Source organism: Leptopilina heterotoma, unplaced genomic scaffold, assembly GCF_015476425.1.
Source record: "Leptopilina heterotoma isolate Lh14 unplaced genomic scaffold, ASM1547642v1 Lhet_23, whole genome shotgun sequence".
Taxonomy (NCBI): domain Eukaryota; kingdom Metazoa; phylum Arthropoda; class Insecta; order Hymenoptera; family Figitidae; genus Leptopilina; species Leptopilina heterotoma.
Window position 1 is genome coordinate 99,373 of NW_025110948.1, and position 23,164 is coordinate 122,536.

General features: G+C 27.1%; 2 protein-coding genes across 6 annotated transcripts in view; one reads left to right on the top strand and one right to left on the bottom strand.

The window, feature by feature from the left end:
* The window catches only part of LOC122502472, a gene marked incomplete at its 5' end in the record, with an annotated part of 74,395 nt that extends 59,797 nt beyond the window's left edge, over window positions 1-14,598 (top strand). Inside the window, 3 exons of the mRNA XM_043612546.1 lie at window positions 11,306-11,487; window positions 12,618-12,749; window positions 13,073-14,598. Of these exons, the coding sequence (XP_043468481.1) occupies window positions 11,306-11,487; window positions 12,618-12,749; window positions 13,073-13,217 (459 nt within the window). The remainder of the gene's footprint in view (window positions 1-11,305; window positions 11,488-12,617; window positions 12,750-13,072) is intronic.
* Window positions 14,599-20,734: 6,136 nt separating this feature from the next.
* Window positions 20,735-23,164, bottom strand: part of LOC122502470 (GRAM domain-containing protein 2A-like) — a 54,990-nt gene continuing 52,560 nt past the window's right edge. For all 5 annotated transcript variants that reach the window (XM_043612542.1, XM_043612541.1, XM_043612540.1 and 2 more), the window contains one exon: window positions 20,735-21,188. In XM_043612542.1, the coding sequence (XP_043468477.1) occupies window positions 21,081-21,188 (108 nt within the window). In that variant the 3' untranslated portion in view covers window positions 20,735-21,080. The remainder of the gene's footprint in view (window positions 21,189-23,164) is intronic.

Here is a 23,164-nt window from a genome sequence, read left to right on the forward strand (position 1 = left end):
CGAGGCAAGTTAGCGTCTGCACTTCTCTTGTACTTTTGTGAATGAAACGACTGTCATTGTGCAATCGAATGCCACGGGCGCGTCGACAGAATTATTGTCAGCGTGCTTCTTTTTTTTGGTCTTTCCTTTTACGATGAGTACCAAAAAAAAGACAGAAAAGAAAATTAAATCTGTATAACAATTCGATTCGAACTCTTTTTCAGAGGAACATTCTCAAGAGTCCGTTAAATTTCTTCTTAATTAATAAAGTTTGTTTCTTTTTTAATTTTTCGATACTAAACTTAGTTCGAAACGTCTTTTTCTTCTTATCGTAAATTAAATACTAACCAAATATTTATTTCGACTATTTTTAACAATTTTTGGTAATAATTTATGATCTAGATCGAATTTCTAATTCTCTCTCACAAGCGCTAAATCAATTTTCAAAATATTTAATTTTCTCCCTTGAATTCTAAAGGGAAAATTGACTTGAACAATTTAAGACAAAATTCCACAGTGAAAATAATATATTAGCGATAATCTGTTTCTTTTTCTTCAGAAAACTCTTTTTCTCACAAGTTGTAAAGTGTTTTTTTTCTAATTTTCATAAAAATTTCTGACTTTCACATACACTAAAAATATTTTCACTTTTAATTTCACACAAAAATTTCTACTGTCGAAAGAAGCAATTTCATTAAAGTCAGAATTTTCAATTAAAACGAATTTTTTAAGTTATATATAAAATTTTCGAGTGAGTGTAATTTTTTCAATTAAATAAAATTTTCAAGAAAAAGTGAAAATAATTTTGAGTGAAAATGACAAATTTAAGAAATCAGCATAATTAACATTTTCATAATTAGGACACTTCTTTCCTTAAATTATAAATAGTGAAAACAAAGTAGAGAATGAGTTCTGAATAGATTATTTAATTCCTTGAACGCAATATTCGTTGGCAATGTGAGAAAAATATTTTAGACTCTGCATAAATTTGCAGATAGAATTACGAAACATGGCGCCAAGAGGAGATTTTATAATAATACTTTTGGCACGTTCTTTTTTACAAAACTACGGTATGATTAGAATACGAAATTTTTTGAAAATAATCGCTCAAGAATTCTTATCAATGCCTCTTTAATTTTATAATATTTAATAATATTTAATAATATTTAATTTTATTTAAGTTTACTTTATTACGGTTTATTTATTTTATCAAAGTGACCTAATTTTATTATTTTTAATTTTCGCATTTTATTTTTATAGAATTTTTTTATAGACTTTTCTATAATTCTGTCTTTCTATAATTTCTATAAGAAAATAATTTTATTCTCTAATAATAAAGACATTTTTTTTTTAATAACGAAAGAAAATTCTTTCCTAAGGAAATAAAAAATTTCTTTATTTTGAAAATATGCCAATTGTCGTAACTAATTTTGAATTGAATTATATTTGACAAAATGTTGGATTACACAAAAAGTTTTGATAGTGTGAATTTTTTGACATTTATCACTGTCAAATTATATTCTGTTGCCAAAAAATTTTTCTCAAAGAAAAAAATAAGAAGAAAGTTGAAAATTTTGAAAAAGATTTTAGAAATCGAAATTTTTGACAATTACTTTCCAATCGATTATTCAAGAATTTTAAAATTTTTAAAAATTTTTAATTGTTCTTCTTAATTAAAATTAATCTTTTGATCTTCCAAATTTTTGATTTTTTGACCTATTAACTTTATTTTTGTAAATTTTTCCAAGCGGTTCAATTTCGAAAAATATATGATCTCTTCTTGTGTATATCGAGTTCAGTGTAAATTGATCCAGCGTCTTTTAAGATGTTGATTTATGCGCGCAGCTTATCTTCAATTTCCCTCTGGCTGTTATATTCTATCGACAGAAATTATCTCGAGGAAATAAAGACATAAAAGTCAAAAGAAGCTGCCAGGTGCAAGGAAGAAAATTGAAATCCATTTTTTTTTATCGAAAAAATAATTCGGTATTTTCGCAGTTTAGTTCTAATTTCAAAAACTGTTTTTCAAATTAAAAAAATAATACTTTTTAAAAAGAAGCAAAAGAATTGAATCACGAATCACATAAAATTGATTTAGTGCGGCACTAAATCATCTTTATGAGAATTTACACATTACTCGTCAGGCTTTAACGACCACAGTGAGAGAAAACCCTTTTTTGTTGGTCTAATATTTTACACACAATTTATTTCCGTGTCTCTCTTATTTTATACATTTTACACATGTAATTAGAAATTTTTCCAACGACGAGTCAATTAAATACTTTCTGTTAATTCTTAATTGTCGTAAAATTCTTACAAACCGGAAAAGTGGTTTTATTATTTTTTATTTTTAAATGAAATTACAACGCTGCGCTCATCAAATTGCAACGAATTGCTACCAATTTGAATCAAATAAAAAATTGATTCAAATTTTTGGTATCAATTTGATTCACTTCAGTATTAATTTGATACTTTCGAAAAATCTGGGCTTCAAATAAAATGTTTTTAAAAATTTAATTTAAATGATTTTTGAAATAAAATAAAATTAGAAAATGAAATAATTTTCGAAATAAAAATAAAATTTAGTTTAGGAATTTTTTTCCTAAATTAAAATTTATTGATGATTAAAGATTAGGAAAATTGTATACTTTTGAATTTTTTTACCCATGTCCCTTTGGAGGAATAAATTTTTAAAATATTAATTATGTATTCAATATTATTAATATTAATATTGCGTAGAATAATTACTTTAATGCAACGAGTTTACTTTCGATTCTAGACCTTCGCTTTTTCGATTTATATGATAATGATAAAGCTACTATACTTATCCCATATTATAATTGAATAAAATTTTCCCAAGAATGTAGTTTTCTTTAATCAAATAATTAAAGTTAAATTACCATAAAAAATAATAATATAGAATATCCAGTTCTTTTTTGCGACGATTTATTAAAATTTGCCACTAATCTTTCGAATCATAATCGTATTCGAAAATTTCACATCACATTTACGTCAATTTTCTTCTAAAATAATTAATATTCTTTGGTGGATTTTTCTACCTTTGGTTTATATCAATTTTAAACTGAGTACCACTGATGAAATTTTTTAGATTAAGAAATTTTAAATTTTGGTTTCTATATTACCGACTAAATTCAGAATTTAGTGAATTAAAAATTGTAGGTATAGAATTTTCAAAAAAGAAAAATAGTTGAGACATTTATTTTAAAGTTAATTAAATAAAGAAAATACTTCGGATCAGTAAAATTTGTTAAGTAAAATATTATTATTATATATTATATTATTATTATATTAAATAAAATTTAAGTGACTTTATTTTGTAAAGTACTTTGTTTACTCTATTTGCCGTTCTTTTTTTATTTAATTACCCATTTTGAATAATTTCAAAATACCCAATTTTTTCCTATTTAAAAATAAGAAAATAAATAAAGAATTAATTAATTTTCTCCTATTTTGTTCTATAATTATATTAATAATCATTATAATATTCCACGAAAATTACATTTAATGATGTGTATTTTATATTCCTTGCACAAGTTGCAGGCTTGATTTGAAATCAATTTGCGAAGCGTCATATTGTGTGCCGTAAATCCATACCCACGCACTCTTAATGGATTATCACTTATTGCATATATCGATCTTTTAAGTCAAAGTCGCTAATTGCATGTTTAAAAGCTATAATTTATCAATTAATTTCAAAATATTAACTCTTTGGAAAACTAGTTTCATTGAAATAAATTTTAACCCTAGACAAGACACAACACAACAATTTTCAAGCAAATTTAAATAGATTTCAAAATTTTAGTCCGCCATATTGAATCCGCCATTTTATATTTTGTAAAACTGCCATTGGATTCGTAATCAGCGACCCCAAAAACCCCCGAGTGACAATTTTTAAGCAAATTTAAATAAATTTAAAATTTTAGACCGCCATATTGGATCCGCCATTTTGAATTTCGAAAAACTGACATCGGATTCTTATTCAGCGACCCTAAAAACCCCCGAGTGACAATTTTTAAGCAAATTTAAATAAATTAAAAATTTTAGACCGCCATATTGGATCCGCCATTTTGAATTTTGAGAAACTGTCCTTAGAATCGTAATCAGCGACCCCAAAACCCCCCGAGTAACAATTTTTAGGCAAATTTACATAAATTTAAAAATTTAGACCGCCATATTGGATCCGCCATTTTGAATTTTGAAAAACTGACATCGGATTCGTAATTTGCTTTCTATAAATTATGGGAATAATTTTTAAAGGCAATAAGAGGGAGGGAACTAAAAAAGGAAAAATTGGGATTAGATTATGAAGAAAAGTAATCGAAATCCTCTGCGAAAAGACTTTATATTAGAATTTATAAATTTTGTAGTCAAGAGTTTAAGTTTAAAAGTAGATAAAGTCTATACAGTGTCGCTATCGGATTTCACAAACTGTGCCGTATAAAGAAGCATCTGTATTGCTATTGTCGGTGTACATTTAGACTAAACAGACTGCACTTTTGCCTCTACAATGTAGACAATTTATATTTATCAGCATATTCCACTCGATTTCATTTGATCACTTTCCGTTTCGAGAGATTCTAAACGATTCTCAATGAAGATAATCCCAAGAAAAGTGAGACAAAATTTTCCTATTTTACAATTTCGAATTCGTAGCTACGAATTTATAAATTACCTAATTAAAAACCAGTTATTAAAAAAGTTATCCTAATTTTTACACTCTTATCATAATCAGCAAGTATTTTTTTCTGATAGTATGGAAATATTTTTTATACAAACAGTTATAGACGAAGAAAGTATGATAATCGTCTTATACGGATTATTAAGAAAAGCCTGTACCCTGTACGGAAATTAATTCACAGAAAATATTTTGTTTTAGGAAAAAAATTTTTTAAAGAAAAATATTTTTAAGAGGTTTGACGGTTTTATTTGATAGTGAGCGGTTCCTTTTGGAACGTTTTATTACTTGCACCATTACTTACCGTCATTGGATTTTATAGACGTAGGAAGAAGGCACATGGCACATACCTAAGTGTAGATATGAACGCATCAATGTCGGTGCACATAAGTCGAGGAGATGAGAAAGAAAAGATAGATACTGATAGACATCCTAAGGTATCAAGTGACAGTCGACTGAACTTCTTTTCTTAATATAAAATTCTGATAAAAAATTCTCCATCATCATAAACCACGCGGGAATAATTTCTGATTTTTCTCAATTCTCAAATATGACAAACATAAAATTTTCTTGAATTAAGATATTTTTCAATTTTAATTACCATTATAAATGAATAACGTTTCTTTTGAAAAATTTGTTGTTCCACAACAGTTTCTAAAAGAATTTTTTTGGAGCGATTTTTGTAATTGATTGTTTTGGTATTCGTCAATCAGTAGCACAACTTTAATCCTGGATCGAGACCTTTCATCACCTAGAATTCGTCAAGATGACGATTTACGAATTGTCTAATAAGATAGTCTTTGTTATAAATTAGGAAATCCATAAAAATTACATAAATTGTCGTTTGAGTCAATTGAATATTATTGTTTGTCTAACAATTAACATTTTGAAATTGTAATAATTTACAACAATCATTTCTTAACTTTGGTAATAAATTTACGTTAATATCATCAGATGAGAATATGACCCTTCAGGTAACTAATTTCAGACTAGGAATTAAATTGCAGTCTGATGCTTATTCAGCGCAATAATATAAGCAACGCCAGTGTCGCGATACACTACAAAGACTAATACTAGTGCATCGATTCAAAACAAATTTTATTTTCATATTCAAATTAGAGGAATAATTAAATAAAGAAATACAAGAAAGATGATCATAATTAGAATTAGAGGATTAATTTTTTAAATATATAAAAATTACAAAGAAGCTGATAATAATTAGAATTAGTGAATAACAGAATAGAATAATACAAGGAAGCTAATGGTGTCATCAAATTTGATGGGAATTAGAATTAGGGGGTAAATTGAATAATGGAATACAATAAAGTTGATGGTAATTAGAATTAGAGGAATAATGGAATGCATGAAAGATGTTCATAATTAGAATTAGAGGATTAATTAACAGAAGATGATGATAATTAGAATTAGCAAATAACAGAATAGAAATTTATGAGGAAGGTCATGATATCACCAAACATGATGGGAACTAGAATTAGGGGATTAATTGAATAATGAAATACAAGAAAGTTGATAGTAATCAGAATTAGAGGAATAATGAAATGCATGAATGATCTTCATAATTAGAATTAGAGGATTAATTAACTGAAGCAATTCATAAAATCTGATGATAATTAGAATTGGCGCATAACAGAATTGAAAAATACGAGGAAGCTAATGATGTCACCAAACATGATGGGAATTGAAATTAAGGGATTCATTGAATAATGGAATATAAGAAAGTTGGTGGTAATTAGAATTAGAAGAATAATTTAATCCAAGAAAGATGCTATTAATTACAATTAGAGGATTAATTTAATAATGGTATTCAAAAAAGCTGATGATAGTTAGAATTAGCTAATAACAGAATAGAAAATTACGAGGAAGGTCATGATATCACCAAACCTGATGGGAATTAGAATTAGGGGATTAATTGAATAATGAAATACAAGAAAGTTTATTGTAATTAGAATTAGAGGAATAATGGAATGCATCTATGATGTTCATAATTAGAATTAGAGGATTAATTAACTGAAGAAATTCATGAAAGCTGATGATAATTAGAATTGGCGAATAACAGAATAGAAAAATACGAGGAAGCTAATGATGTCATCAAATTTGATGGGAATTGGAATTAGAAGAGTAATTAAATAATGGAATACAAGAAAGTTTATGGTAAGTAGAATTAAAGGAATAATGGAATACAAGAAAGATGTTTATAATTAGAATTAGAGGATTAATTAAATAATGCAATTCAAAAAAGCTGATGATAATTAGAATTAGCGAATAACAGAATAGAAAAATACGAGGAAGCTAATCATGTCACTAAACCTGATGGTAATTGCAATTAGATGATTAATTGAATAATGGAATACTAGAAAAGTGATGCTAATTAGAATTAGGGGATTATAGTAGAATAGATGTATACAAGATCACTGAGGATAATTAGAATTGAAGGATTAATAGAACTGATTAAGTTTGAACTGGAGCATTACAATTGTATCTAAAAACCTTAGAATGTCATCAAATCTGATGATAATTAAAATTTCAGGATTAATAGATTAAAGATGTGATGACTTTATGCAAGTCGATTACCCAGAGACCCATTCATTGTCCACTCTGATGGTTATAGTCCTTTATTCAAATCGGTTCTAATTTTCACGTTGTTGTTATTATTATAAACATACAATAAATTACAACAATTCCAGAGAGTTATCAATTACTTGCATATACGACTATTATTTATGGCGATAATGAAAATGATGAGCGGATGTTAGCTATTAAAAAAAAGTTTTTCGGCACTTACATGTAGACGCGTGTGGGTGTACAATTCATTTCCGAGTGGAAGCCTCAGGGCAAAATACAAGCGAATGCTAATAAGGTGTCTGTCGCTCTCCTGTGAATGATCAGCTGCACATGTATATACAATCTTGGTAAACCAAAGCAAAAAAGAAGAAAACCAAAAAACGCACACAAGATTCGCCAAATTAAATTCCGAAATTCGACATGCTTTTTGAAATTTTTAAATAATTTAATAATTCCCCAGGGCACTCCTTTCGCGAAACCGGAAATTACGACCTCCTGCAGTTTGTACAATTATATTACCAAGACTAAAAGTACTCATGTAAATTTATTTCTTTCATAAATGATGAACTTTTTTAATTAGACAGATATATTCAATTTTTTAATATCTGATTATAATGAAATGAATAAAGGAATGAAGTCGTTCTTGTAAATTCGAAAAATGGTTACTATATCGTTATATGTAAAGTATGGAGAGTCGAAAGCCGTAACGGCATTTGGTAAGTGAAACCGCCAACAGCGACAATTTCACGCTGACTTTATATCGTGGGCGTGAATGTGCACTATCCGAGAGTAGGATTTTTTTTTCTTTTTTTTTCACACTCGCAGATTTCCGTACACGTTTATGTATATGGAGTATTATTCAACGGGAGGCTTTTATAATCACTGTAAATTTAAATCGATTTCTTCCTAGTGGGAAAAGTGGCAATAAATCCGGCAGGATGACTTTTAGCAAAAAGCTGAAATTTAATTCTGTCCTAGCGCCGCCTTTATGGAAAAGCAAAGCTCGGGTGTTTTATTTCTAATTCTATTTACCGTCAGATTTGATGACATCGTCAGCCTTCTCATAAAATCATAAATAAGTAAAATATTTTAACATAAATAGCTGGGGAACTTTGATAAGCTCAGACCCACTAAAATCCGTAAAGCTTCTTTAGGAGTCCTTTTGTCTGCATTCGAAACTGTCGTAAGACTTTTGCCTTCAAGGGTGGCGCTCCATCTCTGTCGCAAATAGGACTTTCGCAATTCCCAGCGGATATCCTAGGTCAATAGTTAAAAACGGAATTTATAACACAACAAATAGAGCAGACCCCATTACCGGGAATATGGTTCACATTTAGCTTATCGACATACTTTTCCTTACAAAGGAAGCAGCTTGGGCTTCTTTTACAGTTTGCGAACTTATGATCGACTTCTGGGTACCTGAAGTATGCGGTTGATCTGTCTGCTTTACAATCTCTTCCTATGTGCCCGTAATCAATCATCAGGTTTGATGACATCATTAGCTTCTTTGTATTTCGTTAGTCCCTTAATTCTCTAATTTTAATTATCAGCGTCCTAGTGTTCCTCTATTCTAATAATCCTCCAATTATAATTATAATCAGTTTTGATAATGGGCGAGAAGAGTATACCAAAGTTATGGTTGGTGGAATTTGGTAGTTAGGAAGAGAAGATGGATCAGATCATACTAAAAGGGATTTTTCCTTTACCCTGTTAAGTTTGTTTAGGTCAAATACCCTAAAAAAAATTGTTTCCTCCACTCTCCGAGTTGGTTGTTGGTACACTTTGTCTCTGTCTAGATTCGCACGATCTGGTACACATACAGAACTTGAAACACCTTTCTCTCTTCTTTTTGTCCTTTTTTCCCTACCTTCTTGTTATTTTTCGACCCCTTTTGCTGACAAAGCATAAAGTGTAAAATCCTTTCGCTCTCTTTGTAACACGAGAACAACATTCAACGATATGCCTCGTGTGTATTCCCTCTCAAGTGATCCTCTCCGCTCCTAACGTTCAGATTGAGATTCGCGATCATCCTCCTCAATGAATGGCTTTGGTCGAAATATCTTTCAGACCGTAAATCTAGAGAACTCTTCTCCTTAAAAACTTACCCGGTGGCCTCTTTGCATTAAGAGCAAAATGAACATTGAGAACAGACTCTATATTATCAGTTTCCTAAACAAAAAACAAAACCCAAAAATTTAAAGATAAATGCTGTCAAAAATGCTTTTAGATTTAAATAAATTCGCGGGCTTTTAGGAATTGAATCTTCTTTTTTCCCTTCAATTAAGAATCGAAATCGAATCGTGATTAGTAATTAACGGTGCGTAACAATTTTTTCTCGCAAAAGTATCATGCAGCTTGGAGGCACAATTAGTGCTTGTGGCAATATGAGGTGGAGCCAATTTAAATGAGAAAATAAGGGATCGGTATACAAGAGGATCATAATTCAATATTTCAATGTTGTGAACCGAGAGAAAAAGAGTGAGATTTTTATTAGCCCTCCTCGAGATGAAAAACATTCTCAGAGAGCTACAAGAACAAAAAAAAATGTTACTATCCGTCTCTTGATACCGTTTCATAATTATTGAATCGAAATAAAAGTTCATTTGTAACAAATAAAATAGTTTCCAGTCAACAAATCTTTTCTTCTTCGCCTACTCTTAATAAGTAGGCTACTTTTTTTCTACCTGAAACGCTACCGTTTTACATTTCAATAAAAGAAATCATAAATTTAAAATCAGTGAAATAATGTAATTAGAAAAAATGTTGTCACTGTGGGAGATTGAATCAATCGACAGAGAGAGAGAGAGAGAGAGAGAGAGAGAGAGAGAGAGAGAGAGAGAGAGAGAGAAATGCAAAAATATTTTTTTTAGTCTCTAGGGTAAATGAACAGGTTTTGCAATCGAAGAGCGAACATTGGAGAAACATTTTCTTCTAACAATAAAATCTAGTTCTAATTCAACCTACAACAATATTATTCCTGTAAAGTAATCTGAATTGTGGGCTTGTATTATTTTTACGATCTCTATAAATAATTCTCCTCTCTTTCAACACGTTCATTATTTTTATCAAGGAATCGATAATGATATTCATCTTGTTCAATAAAAAAAAATAAAAATAAGACCCGTTTGAAGTGTTACTAAAACATTTACTAGTCACATAGTAAATTAGACGCCATATTGTGTCCGCCATATTGAAATTGACAATTCCTTTATAATTAAGCAAGCATCTCATAAAAAATAGTGTACTGGCTAATTACGAATCTGGGTTCAGATAATCAAAATTCAAAATGGCGGATCCAAAATGGCGGACAAATTTTAAGAAACTAGACGGATTTTTATGTAAATTGGTATCATGAGATTTTTAGGGTTATAAACATATATTTGTATGTTAATATCACTTTATTAAGTGATTGCAAAATAGAAAGTAGACGTCACTTTGAGTGACTACAATGGGAGTATATAAATGATTATTGTAATTATTTCCTAATATTGTACAATGTACATATAACGACAATACAATTGACACGACGTCTTGTATATATATGTTTATCACTAAGTTCAAAGACCGGAACGAACAATCTGTTTTGAAAATTCCAACGTAACTGACAATGCACGAGTCTCGTTGAATAAGCAAAATAGTTCCATTCTTTTTTTTATGATGCCAACATTTCCATTACAAAAGGAGGAAGGGAAAATAAAAATGTCGAGACATTTCCAAGACAAGAACACATCCCCTCTCTCTCTTGTTGTGTATATAGAATGCTGTGTAATGATAATAATTTTAAATCCTTAATTTTACATCCTGTGTAATTTGTTTGTTTGTTTTTTTTTTTGACGGGAAGAAACATGTTCATTATTGTCTCTTTCTTCAGTATCCAATTACCAAGTGTATGCTCGTGAAATGATTTACCAAAAGTTATGCAAATTTTATTATTGTATGTAATTAAGATGTCAAAGTCAACGCGGGTATTTAAAATACACAGACTTTAGCATTTCAATTAAAGTGGACAATTTAATGATTACAAATGTTTCTTTTTTTTTGTTTCAGACAACGAATTTAGAAGGAAGTAGTGTAGTGGAAAAACTAACTTTCTACAATCACACCGAATGTGAATGTCGCGAGAGAACTGAAATTGGTGTGAAGGTTGAGAAAACGGCGGAAACAAGATTTGCAAGGCATCATCCTCCGATTATACCTCAAAATCTTCGGAAATTACCGCCAAAAAAACCGTATGTTGTTAAATTATTGTCCTTTTGATTTTTGACTTTGCAGAAAAGATTTTTCGAAAGATAATAATTATTATTGTTGACAATAAAGCGACTGCACAATAGGGAGGAATGAACGAGACCTAAATCCAGTGAAGAAAGAAGAGAATTTTTTTTCTTCTTTCTTCACTGTGTTTAGTTCTTTCTTCACAGTGAAGAAAGAAAAAAAAATTTTTTTTCTTCTTTCTTCACTGTGTTTAGGTCTCGTTCATTCCTCTCTATTGTCTGGTCACTTCTCTCGAAAAAGACCTAAACACAGTGAAGAAAGAAGAAAAAAAAATTTCTCTTCTTTCTTCACTGTGTTTAGGTCTCTTTTGAAAGACAATAATTATTATTGTTGGCAATGAAGTGACCGCACAATAGGGAGGAATAAACAAGACCTAAACACAGTGAAGAAAGAAGAAATAAAATGTGTTCTTCTTTCTTCACTGTGTTTAGGTCTCGTTCATTCCTCCCTATTGTGCGGTCACTTCATTTTCATTGAAGCCCATGAGCTTATCGAGATTTATTTAAGATATTTAATTTATTTGTGTAGATTGATTCGGGAAAATTGTTAACTTCTTTTAAATTTAATATTTAATCACCGAATGATAAATTCACTTCCTTCAATAATAATTATTGTCTTTCAAAAGAGACCTAAACAAAGTGAAGAAAGAAAAAAAAAATTTTGTCTTCTTTCTTCACTGTGTTTAGGTCTCGTTCATTTCTCCCTATGGTGCGGTCACTTCATTATCAACAATAATAATTATTGTCTTTCAAAAAAGACCTAAACACAGTGAAGAAAGAAGAAAAAATTTTTTTCTTCTTTCTTCACAGTGAAGAAAGAAAAAAAATTTTTTTCTTCTTTCTTCACCGTGTTTAGGTCTCGTTCATTCCTCCCTATTGTGCGGTCACTTCATTGCCAACAATAATAATTGTTGTCTCTCGAAAAAGACCTAAACACAGTGAAGAAAGAAGAAAAAAATTTTTTTCTTCTTTCTTCACTATGTTTAGGTCTCGTTCATTCTTCCTTTAATTGTTTTAATAATATAAATTTCATTACCTCACGTCAAGAAAGGTTCAAATTTAATTAATTTTTTTTAATTCCATTTCAGTTGTAGATGTCCTTCGGAGTTTTTGCCAAAAATTACTCCTGATGCTGAATGCCAATGCAAGTGCTCCGACACGGATCAAAATTGTATTAGAACAAGACGTGGAAAAGTCTATTTCTCAATTAGAGATCGTCTGTAAGTATCAAATGATTTTCGAAAATTTTTTGAAATACAATTGAATTGTGTCAAAGAATTTTTCTAAAATAATTTTCAAATTGTTTCTAAGAAGAATTTTATTAAAGTTTTCAAGAATAATTTCTTTATTCCAACTATTGGCGAATTGAAACTCGTGAATATTTTCAAAAAGAAGAAAAAGTAGCTTTTAGTGTCATAAATTTAAAAAAAAGTATCCAAATCGTGGCTTATCGTAAAAAAAATAGTAAATAGTAGTTTTTAGTAATTTTTAGTAGTTTTTACTGATTTTTACTAACTTTTAATTAATTAAAAAAATATTTCAGATGCATTCACAATGGAGATTGTACCCAGCCAATATGTGAATTTGGCGAATACATGAGTCGTCAAGGAAAATGTCCAAGAAAACAGGAGCAATACAGTTTCTATTCAAAGTACCATACAAATGTACATCATGGATTGAGAAGCTAGAAGAAAAAAAAACGAAAATCATCTATTATTGTTTCTATATATAAAAATTAAAAAAATTAATTAATATAAAGAGACGATAATAATTCGATTTACTACGTGCCAAGTAGCGTAAAATCGCAACTCAAAGGTGCCATTTTTTTATGTGCCTTTTTCTGTCGCCAGAGACTTATATATGTATATTTAAATAATATAATCGAAAACTCACGATATTTTTGTACTATTTTGTGAAATTTTTATTCTAATTCGTCCCATTTAATGGCCAAGATGCCATATTTCTATACGCGAAGATGAAAACCAGTAAATATCGAATAGTGTTTTTAAAAAAAAATCAGAATAGTAAATATTGGTTACTATTTGAAATTAAAAATGAAAAATTATTAGGCATTTACTTTTAATAAATATAAAGAAAATTGAAAAAAAAATTCACTCCTGCAATGTATAGAAATTTTTTGAAGTTAATCAATAATTATTAAATTTGTGTTCACGTATTTCAATACATATAGTGACGCTTGTATTTTATTTTTACTTTATAAGAAAAAACTCTTCCATCGATTTATTTCATTGATAATTTTTCCAAATTCTTCTTGTATGCTATTAATTATTTCTTAAATTATATTATTTAAAAAAATCACAAAAAATAACACTTTTTACAAAGAAAAAAAAAATTTAACTATAAATAAAAAATACTTTTTAAAATTTTATTTTTGAAATACTTTTTCTACGCTTTGGAATTAATTGCTTTGGCAAAAAATGTATTTTCAATTCATTTTTGTATCACGAATACTGAATGTTTAAAAAAATAATGAAAAACAGTAAAAATTTTCTAATATTTCGAAATTATAAAATTTTGCTGTCTTTCGTTAATATGGTATTATTCGATGAGAAAAGTAAAGAGAAATCTTTTGTATAGTAATAAGAAGCTATATATATATACTATATTTATATAACAAGATTTGTCTTGTAGTAAAACTTTTATAAATAAATATTTATAGGTCTTATGCTTTTTATGTAAAATAAAATAACGAGAATACGTTTTCTTTTTTTTCGAGAAAAAGATAAAAACGTGTTAAAATATGAATTTTTCATTATAATTTCTTTTAAAAAAGATGACTTTGTCCTTTTATGTAATTTTTAAATTGTTTTAATATCCGAGAAGATATTAAAACTATGTGACAAAGAGATTATAGTTTTTAACACGAACTCAAAAATTTTTATGCCATTATTATTTGCGTAATAAAACAACGATTTTAAGACAAAAAAATTTGTTTGTAGAATTTTTTTTTATAAATTTTAAATTAAGATATTTGTATGAAATTTGTATAAATTACATAAAAAAAGGATATAGCAGCAAAAAAGATCAAAATAAAGATGTTTTGGACAATATTTCTTAATTAATTACCTAATCAGTCAGTTTTTTTTTCTAAAAAAAAGGTCCATAAAGTCTGAAATTTGATAGAAAAAGGACGAAAAGTTCGTAAATTGTACGATATAATTTGGAGAATTTTAGAGAAATTACAAATGATTGGAGAAATTTAATTATTTTCAAAAGTAATAAAATTCTTCGCAAAAATTCAATTATGTTAAAAATTTTTTTAAAATTCTCCTCAAAATTTCAATTATTTTTAGAAATATTAAAATTCTTTTTCGAAATTCAATTATTTTCATAAATTTTAATACACGTCTTGACAAAATTTCAATTATTTTCAAAAATTTTAATACAATTCTTAACAAAATTTCAATTATTTTCAAAAATTTTCCACAATTCAATGATTTCTTAATATCTACTGTTTTAATAAATTTTTTCAAAAGAATTCAATTATTTTAAAGAAATTTAATAAAATTCTACGTAAACTTTTAATTATTTTCATAAAATAACAAAAATTTCACAGGAATTCAATTATTTACAAATTTTTTATAAATTTCTTCGCAATCATTCAATTATTTTCAATGCAATTTTAATTTAATTCGTAGAAATAATTTGCAATTTATTTTTTTTTTAAATTTAATACATTCTTTGTTGAATTTCAATTATTTTCATAAATAAAATACAATTCTTTAAATGAATTCAAATATTTTAAATATAATTTCAATAAAATTCGAAAAAAATCAATTATTTAAATATTTTAATGAAATTCTTTGGAAAAATTAATTATATTCTAAAATTTTTGACAAAATTTGTTTATAATAATTAAATTATTATTTTTATAAATAATAAAATTCATTGCAAAAATTCAATTATTTTTAATCCAAATTTAATTAAATTTATCGAAATATTTGAAATATTCTTTTAAATTTTTGTAAAATGAAAAAAGAATTCAATTATTTTTACACATTATAAAATTTTTCCCAGGAATTCAATTATTTAAAGAAAGTTAATAAAATTCTTTACAAAAATTCAATTATTTTTATAAATAATAAAATTTTTTGCAAGAATTCAATTATCTTCAATATAATTTTAATTTAATTTCTCGAAAAAATTTGCAAGAATTCATTTTTTTTAAATTTTAATATATTTTTGGTGAAAATTCAATTGTTTTCATAAATAATACAATTCTTTAGATGAATTGAATTATTTAAAATATAATTTTAATAAAATTCTTCTAAAGAATTCAATTATTTTAGTAAATAATAAAATTCTTTAGAGGAATTCAATTATTTTCAACCTACAATTTTAATTCAATTCTTTGAAGTCTTTTAATTATTTTCGAAAATTACCACAAAATTTTTTAAACTAATTTAGTTATTTTCAAAAATTTAATAAAATTCAAAGCTATAATTAAATTATTTTTACAAATAATAAAATTCTTTACAGAATTTAAATTATTTTGAATACAGTTTGAAATGAAATCCTCGTAAAATGTAATTATTTTATTAATTTTCTATTCGAAAGAAATAAATTATTTTCAAAAATTTCGATAAAATTTTTTTTCAGTATTCACATTAAGAAATTAATTTAAATTTAATAAGTTATTCTATCAATTATTTATTTTTGTATTTAAATAATTGAATTCTGGTAGAATTTTTGAATAAGAATTAATTTAAAAATAAATTACAGTTAAAATTTTAGATTTTAATTGAATTGTTAGAAATAATTGAATTTTGAAAAGGTTTTAAATTAAAATCTTTGCAAATTTGAAATTTTCATATTTTTAACTAACAAGTCTACGTGTAATTCATTTTTTCAGAAAGTTTAATTGCGAATTTTTTTTTTTTAGAATTATTTGAAGTTTTTTTTTCAAATACATATTTTTAATTGAAGAATTTACGAATAATTGAAATTTTGTAAAATTTAATTGTAAACAAATGAATTTGAAAATTCTCAAAGAACTTTTTCGAAAATTTTTAAAAATAATAATCGATTTAAAGGAGAATTTTAGTTTTAAATTCTTGAAAATAATAATTGAATTGATAATGATTTTATCACTCGGTTATTAATTATTATAAAACATGAAGAAATTCATCACTCGGAGTCGAAGACTCGGAGTTATCGATTTTTTCATGTTTTATAGTTATGAAAAATTTAATTTCTATTTTTAAGTAAAATGTTCTCTATTTTATTTTAATAAAATAAATTCTAGAAACGACAATTCCTCAGAATTTTTCAATATTCTTTATTGTACTCTGTGTATCAGCTATACACAAATTACATATTAAATTATTGGTCTGTCTGCATTATTGTTTTTCAACATCCTTTTTTAATTCTCAATTTTTTCACAAATCTCTCATTTACTCCTACACTCATTCGCGCAACTTGATTTTTTTTTAAATCACGATTAACAATATATTGTTCTTTGATTTTTTTTTTTTTTTTTTTTTGAAGACATTTCTCCTTTTTGTTTTGCCTAAATTGAGCTCATTACGCCCATATTACAAGAACAATGTTATCATAAATATATTTATGAAAACGAGCGGGCTATATTTTTGATGGGAAATAAGGAAAAAAAATTTTTTTTTTTTTACAATATATTATTAACAATATTATATAATGTAGTATTTCAGTCGTGGACAGAGAACAACTTACTATCCAAAAAAAAAAAAAAAAAAAATGTTTTGATGAAGATGAAAATAATGTTCTAGTCTATAATTTTTTTAAAAATAAATACAATAATGAATCGATTAAAAAATATGATAATTATACAAAAGCTGTTATAAATTTACTAATTATAGTTAATTATATATTACAAAGTAAAAAACAAATTGTCAGCAGTGAACGATTTACTCAGACTGAATAAAAAAATAATTACGCTAAAATCCCTAGTTAAGCTTTTTAATCGCTTATTGAGCACCACAATAAAATCTAAAGAGAAACAAAAATGGTCTAATTGAAACAATAGATAAATATTCCAAAAACATGAAATGGAACGAAAAAATTGATTTTTGATTTTCAATTTTTGCAAATTTTAGAGCGAATTTTAATCTTTTGTTGCTGATCCAAATTCACATTCAATTTTATTTTCAACAAAAGATTATAATTGCATATTATTCTCAAAATAAATAAAAAAATATATACATTCAATATTAATACTAAATTGTCTATCAAAAATGTTTTTTTTTATGTTTCTCGTATACAACAGCGATGCAAAGTGGACAATACCCCAATTTTTTTGACATTAGAAACAATTTTTGTCAAATGTTTTGTTCTTTATTATTGAAACAGTGCAAAGTGCAAAGACGAACACAAAATACGATCCACTTTGTTCGGTTCGTGTGTATTGGCACATTAAAAAATCGAAATTAAAAAAAAAATTTATATATATATTCAAATCAAATGCGGCGAGGACAATAATTACAATATTCGCTTTAAAGGAAAAAAAAAACAAAAATCTGTACAATAATCAGCGCAGACCTTAAAATTTCACATAAGTTACTTTACCTACTTATATATTATATTTATGACATTATAGAAAATAAAAAAATATTAGCCAAATTGTTAAAAATTGTTTCAACAAGACACTGGTTAAGAAAGCCTCTCTCTTAAAAATCTATTCATCAATTTTTAATATTTTTCTTCTCCATTTATTATTTTTAATATTTTTAATATTTTTAATAATTTACTTTTTTTCATCATTTTCATTCAACTATATAAGAAAATATTGACTTGTGATAAATAATAATAATAATCGATACTTGGAAATATTTCGAAAAGTTCCTTTTTTTTGGTATAATAGGAATTTAAAAATTGTTCGTGAGAAATAAATAATTTATTTTCGCGAAGGATTTTTAAATTTTACTGTGAGGTTATATATTATCGAAATTCAAGAATGAGCTTTTACAATAATTCGATTATAAACAGATAGGACAGATTAATTAATTATGTACACATTTTCACTTCTATTTTCGATTTTTCTTTACCATTCTTCATTAATTGTTAAAATTAATAAACACCACCAAAGAAAAAATTTTTTTAATTTTTTTAAATTAAAAAAAAATAAAAAAAATAAAATAAAATTATAAGATTAGAGATTTAAAACAGAATTATTCAATAACTGTAATTTTTATTTGAATTATAATTATTTTGAAACTAAAAAAAAAAAAAAAAAAAAAAAAAAAAAAAAAAAAAATTGAAATACACTTGTAGCATCTATTACAGAATGTTAATTAAAATTCTGACTATAATTACAATTAAAAATATAAAAAATACTTTTTTATTTCAATTCAAATGGTAATTAAAATAAAAATAAATGTTTTGAAAATTAAAAAAAAACCTAACGTAATTAGAAACATCTGAAAATTTTAATTAGAGATCAATTACAAAAATGAATCTCTAAAAATATATTAATGATTAATAAATTCTGCAGCCAATGATATTAAAGAATTGACAATTTTGAACCTCATTTTCAGGATCACTTTTTACACCACAAAATCTTTCATTCTAAAATAACTTTCTTTTCTCTTTCATTTCGAAAATCATCTCACATTCATTGCAGTCATTACACAAGAGCAGATACAAAAATATTCAGGAATTTTTTTTTTTGCCAAAGTATCTGCTCAGCACGCAATTTTACTAAAACATTTTTAAGTTTACATTTATCTTGGCATGTGTTTGAAATTACTTTTTCAAAATAATCCTACAGCCTTACATTTTTTTTTTGTTTCAACTTTTAAAGTGAACACTTTTTTTCTCTTCTCACCGGGAATGATTAAAAAAATAATTTCTATTTCATTAAATAAAACTAATAAACAAAATTCAACATTAGATATTTACTACTATATACCACAAAATTATTTTACAAATATTTTTTAGCGTTTGGTAACTTGTCCACAACATTAAATTTAATTAATTATTTAATTTATTAGACAAAATATTTTTTTCACAAACTAATAGAATTCTAAAAATTTAATTAACAGTGTTTTACAAAATTATCAAAGGATTTAAATTAAAAAATATGGTAAAGTCGATTTAAAATCAATTTACAAATCCAAACTTGGAGAATAAAACTAGAAATTTGTTTTTAAAACAAATGTTTAACATTACTTAAAAAAAAAAAAAAAAAAAAAAAAAAAAAAAATTAGAAATAAAATATTTAAAAAATGAAGGCTGAAGTGATTTTTTCTGAAAAAATACAATTCGCCGAGAACACCTTTTTTTAGCAAAAGAAAAATCTTTCTTAATCACGTCACCCTCCACGATGACTCGATAAACGTAATTCCGTTGTGTGCACATAATTTCTTTTCATGTTTTTACCAATGTGTAATTTTTTTACTTCATTTTTAAAAAATCGCCTATATAAAATTACAAAAAGGACGGTAGTTTAATTCTCTACTTAAAATAATTGAAAAAATGACGTACATTAATTTTTCCAAGTTCTACTGAACAAAAAAAAGTAAACTGAAAAAGAAAATTTCGTATTCGTGGAAGTTGACGTGGAGTATAATAGTCAATTTTCCCCGAAAATTTCAAACTCCTTGGCACAGACTTTTTTTTACGAAGAAAAGAAAAGAACAAAAGCTTCATCTATATAGAAGCAAAAATTAAAAAAAAAATTTTTTTCATTTTGATAAAATGCGGGATAATCGCAAAATTCACACATTCTTATTTTATATACACATATAGAATTTTCTCTTTTATACACTCGTGCGAAGGGCAGAGATTTTTTTTGTGACTAGTTGAAATGCCTCAGCTAGCAAATTGCGCTCATAGATTTTCGCCCTGCTTTAATAATTTGAATTTGCATTTTTATTTTCCAACTATATTTTTCTTTTTTCGAAAAATTCTCTTCGGTTAACAATAAATTTGATTTTGAAAACATTTGTGAGTAAAAATAAACTTTTTCTTGCGAAAACGAAATTTTTTACTATTTTAGTAAATAAAAATATTCTCCTTACATAAAAAATTACAATTTTAAATTGTAATCTTAGTATTTTTAACAGACTAGTTGATTTAAAATTTTCAAGCGGGAAAAAGTTGATAATTTATATAATTATTTATTATATCATAATTATTATTATAAATAATAAATAAATAATAAATAAATAATTTATAAAAATATTATTAAACGTATTTCACTTCACAAATATAAATCAAATTATTCAGAGCCTTAAAAAATTATTTCGAAAAGTAATGGCTGCAATCAATTTTAAAAATTGTGAGCCTCATCTTCTCTATAGATGCTAATTTTCTTTTTTGAATGTTTAAGACATTAAAGCAGAAGTGAATTTTGACGATTCATTTTTTTTTAAATGTAAATTCACAGATGCTAAGAAGAAAGCACAAAAAGATTGCTTTATATTTAGCCTTTTTTTGGAGGAGAGGTTTCTTTGTAATTATTTTACTAGTAACGACGCGCTTCATACGCTAGTGATGTGCGGGGGAACTCCAAGTTTCTTTCTTAGTGATATTTCAATATTTGGCATTGTTGGAGGCTAACTCGGTGATTCTTCAGGTTCAATTGGCCTGACTGTTGTACCGCTCTCGTTGTCAGGATTCATCGAGACTATTTGTTGTGACAGTGTCTGCAAACTTTGCCGGACCTTTTAAAGATTAAAATTTATATGTAATTGCGGATTTTTAGTTTTTGGTTAGGGTGGTTTACACCAGTTTTGTAAGATTATTAATGGGTAGTGTTCGAAGTCGGTGTTTCGAACATAACCTCACTTTATTTTTTCGATTTTGCACGTTAATTTTGTTGAACCAATAGAGTAATTTTGCATGAATGTATATTTAATATTTCTTTTTGTTTAACATTATTTATTAAAACATTAGTCTGTTTTAGACGTTTCGGACCGAAAGGGTGACCATCCTCAGTATACATTTCTAAAATAATAGAATTTTCTTTTGTAATGCCAAATAACAGTTGTGCTCAGGAATGCCTTCCGCCAGGGAAGGCACTAATTTCACGAAGTTTGCCTACCTTCTATATTGTCTAAAACATCAGCCAATGGAAAAGCAGTTTTTCTGCTTAGGGACTTTTAGGAAATCTGCATACAGATACCTTGGATTCCGCAGTGCAAAGTTATGTGAGTTTGGCATAATGAAAATTTAAAAGGTAGTTTAGAAAATAGTTAAAATGATAATAGGTTTAAACCTTCTGCCAGCCCCGGACACTAAAAACTTCTTTTGGAAATCTTTACCCCACTCTTGGAACTGTTGGAAGACTTGAGTCTCTAGTCAAATTTAATTATCAGACGATAGTGTTATTGAGTGTAGTTAGTGTCCCAAGGCTGCAGGAGGGGAACAACGCGTTATTAGTACCAAGAATCATCTAGGATAGGGTGGAAGGACGAAGAAGTGTGATGAAGAGGCGACAAGCATTGATAGAATTGCAAAGGAGGTCAGCAAGATGCTAAAGTCCTGTGAAGTGCAGAAGAACGTCAATATGACTATTAAGGAACGACTGAAAAGTCTAACGTCGCTCATACAGACAATAAAGGAAATGCATGTTGAAATTAAAAAGAAATACAAGTCTAAAAACCAAGGTTTAGTCGTGCCCAATCAGAGAAATATGAATGGTCGTTAGGTGCAATATGTTGTAGTCAGCAAGATGCTGAAGTCCTGTGAAGTGCAGAAGAATGTCAATATGACTATTAAGGAACGACTGAAAATTCTAACATCGCTCATACAGACAGTAAAGGAAAAGCATGTTGAAATGAAAAAGAAATACAAGCCAAAAAACCAAGGTTTAGCCTGGGCAGAAGAGGCATAACTAATTAGTTATGCTGAAGTTTTGGAAAAGCTTCGAAAAAAGGCTAATCCGGATGACAGACAAACAAGAGTGGTGGACGCAAGATCCGCTAAGAAAGGCGATCTTCTTTTAAAAATAGAAGATGCAGCAGATCAGGAGAAGTTTATTGAGGAGCTGACAAAGATCGCTGGTGAGCTTAGTTAGGTGCAGTTGGCGAGAGGAAGGATTACTCTGGAGATTCGCGATCTGGATTACCTTACTGAGGATGACGATGTCCAGGAAGCTTTGGAGCAGATTTTGGGAAGACAATCAGTTACTAAAAAGGTGGGGGTCCTTGGACCTAACAAGCTTGGTTTAAAGTTGGCTGTTATAATCACAAACTGAAAAGAGGCTGAAAAGCTTGAAAAGTTGGGACGCATAAAGCTACGTTTTATGTCGTGCCCAATCAGAAAAAGATGTATGGTCGTTAGGTGCAATAGGTTCCTTGGATACGGACACATAGACAGCATCCAGTAACAAGTTTATTGCTGTCAACAATAAACATCCAGAAAGTTAATAGAATTATTATTTTGTGTTTCAAAAGTAAATTGTAACCTTTCATCATAACTATAAAAAGTGTTAATCATTTGAGGGATTTCCTTTCATGTTATGCAAGTGATTATATCATCAACATATCTATAAAAAAATAACGGTTCAAAAGATAATTCCGTATTGCAAAAAGTCTCAAGATCATTCATGACAATGTCCGCAAACAATCCAGAACAGATTTTTTTTTTGTCTCGCAGTGATCGTTATCTTATAAATTAGATGGAACTAAATATCAAC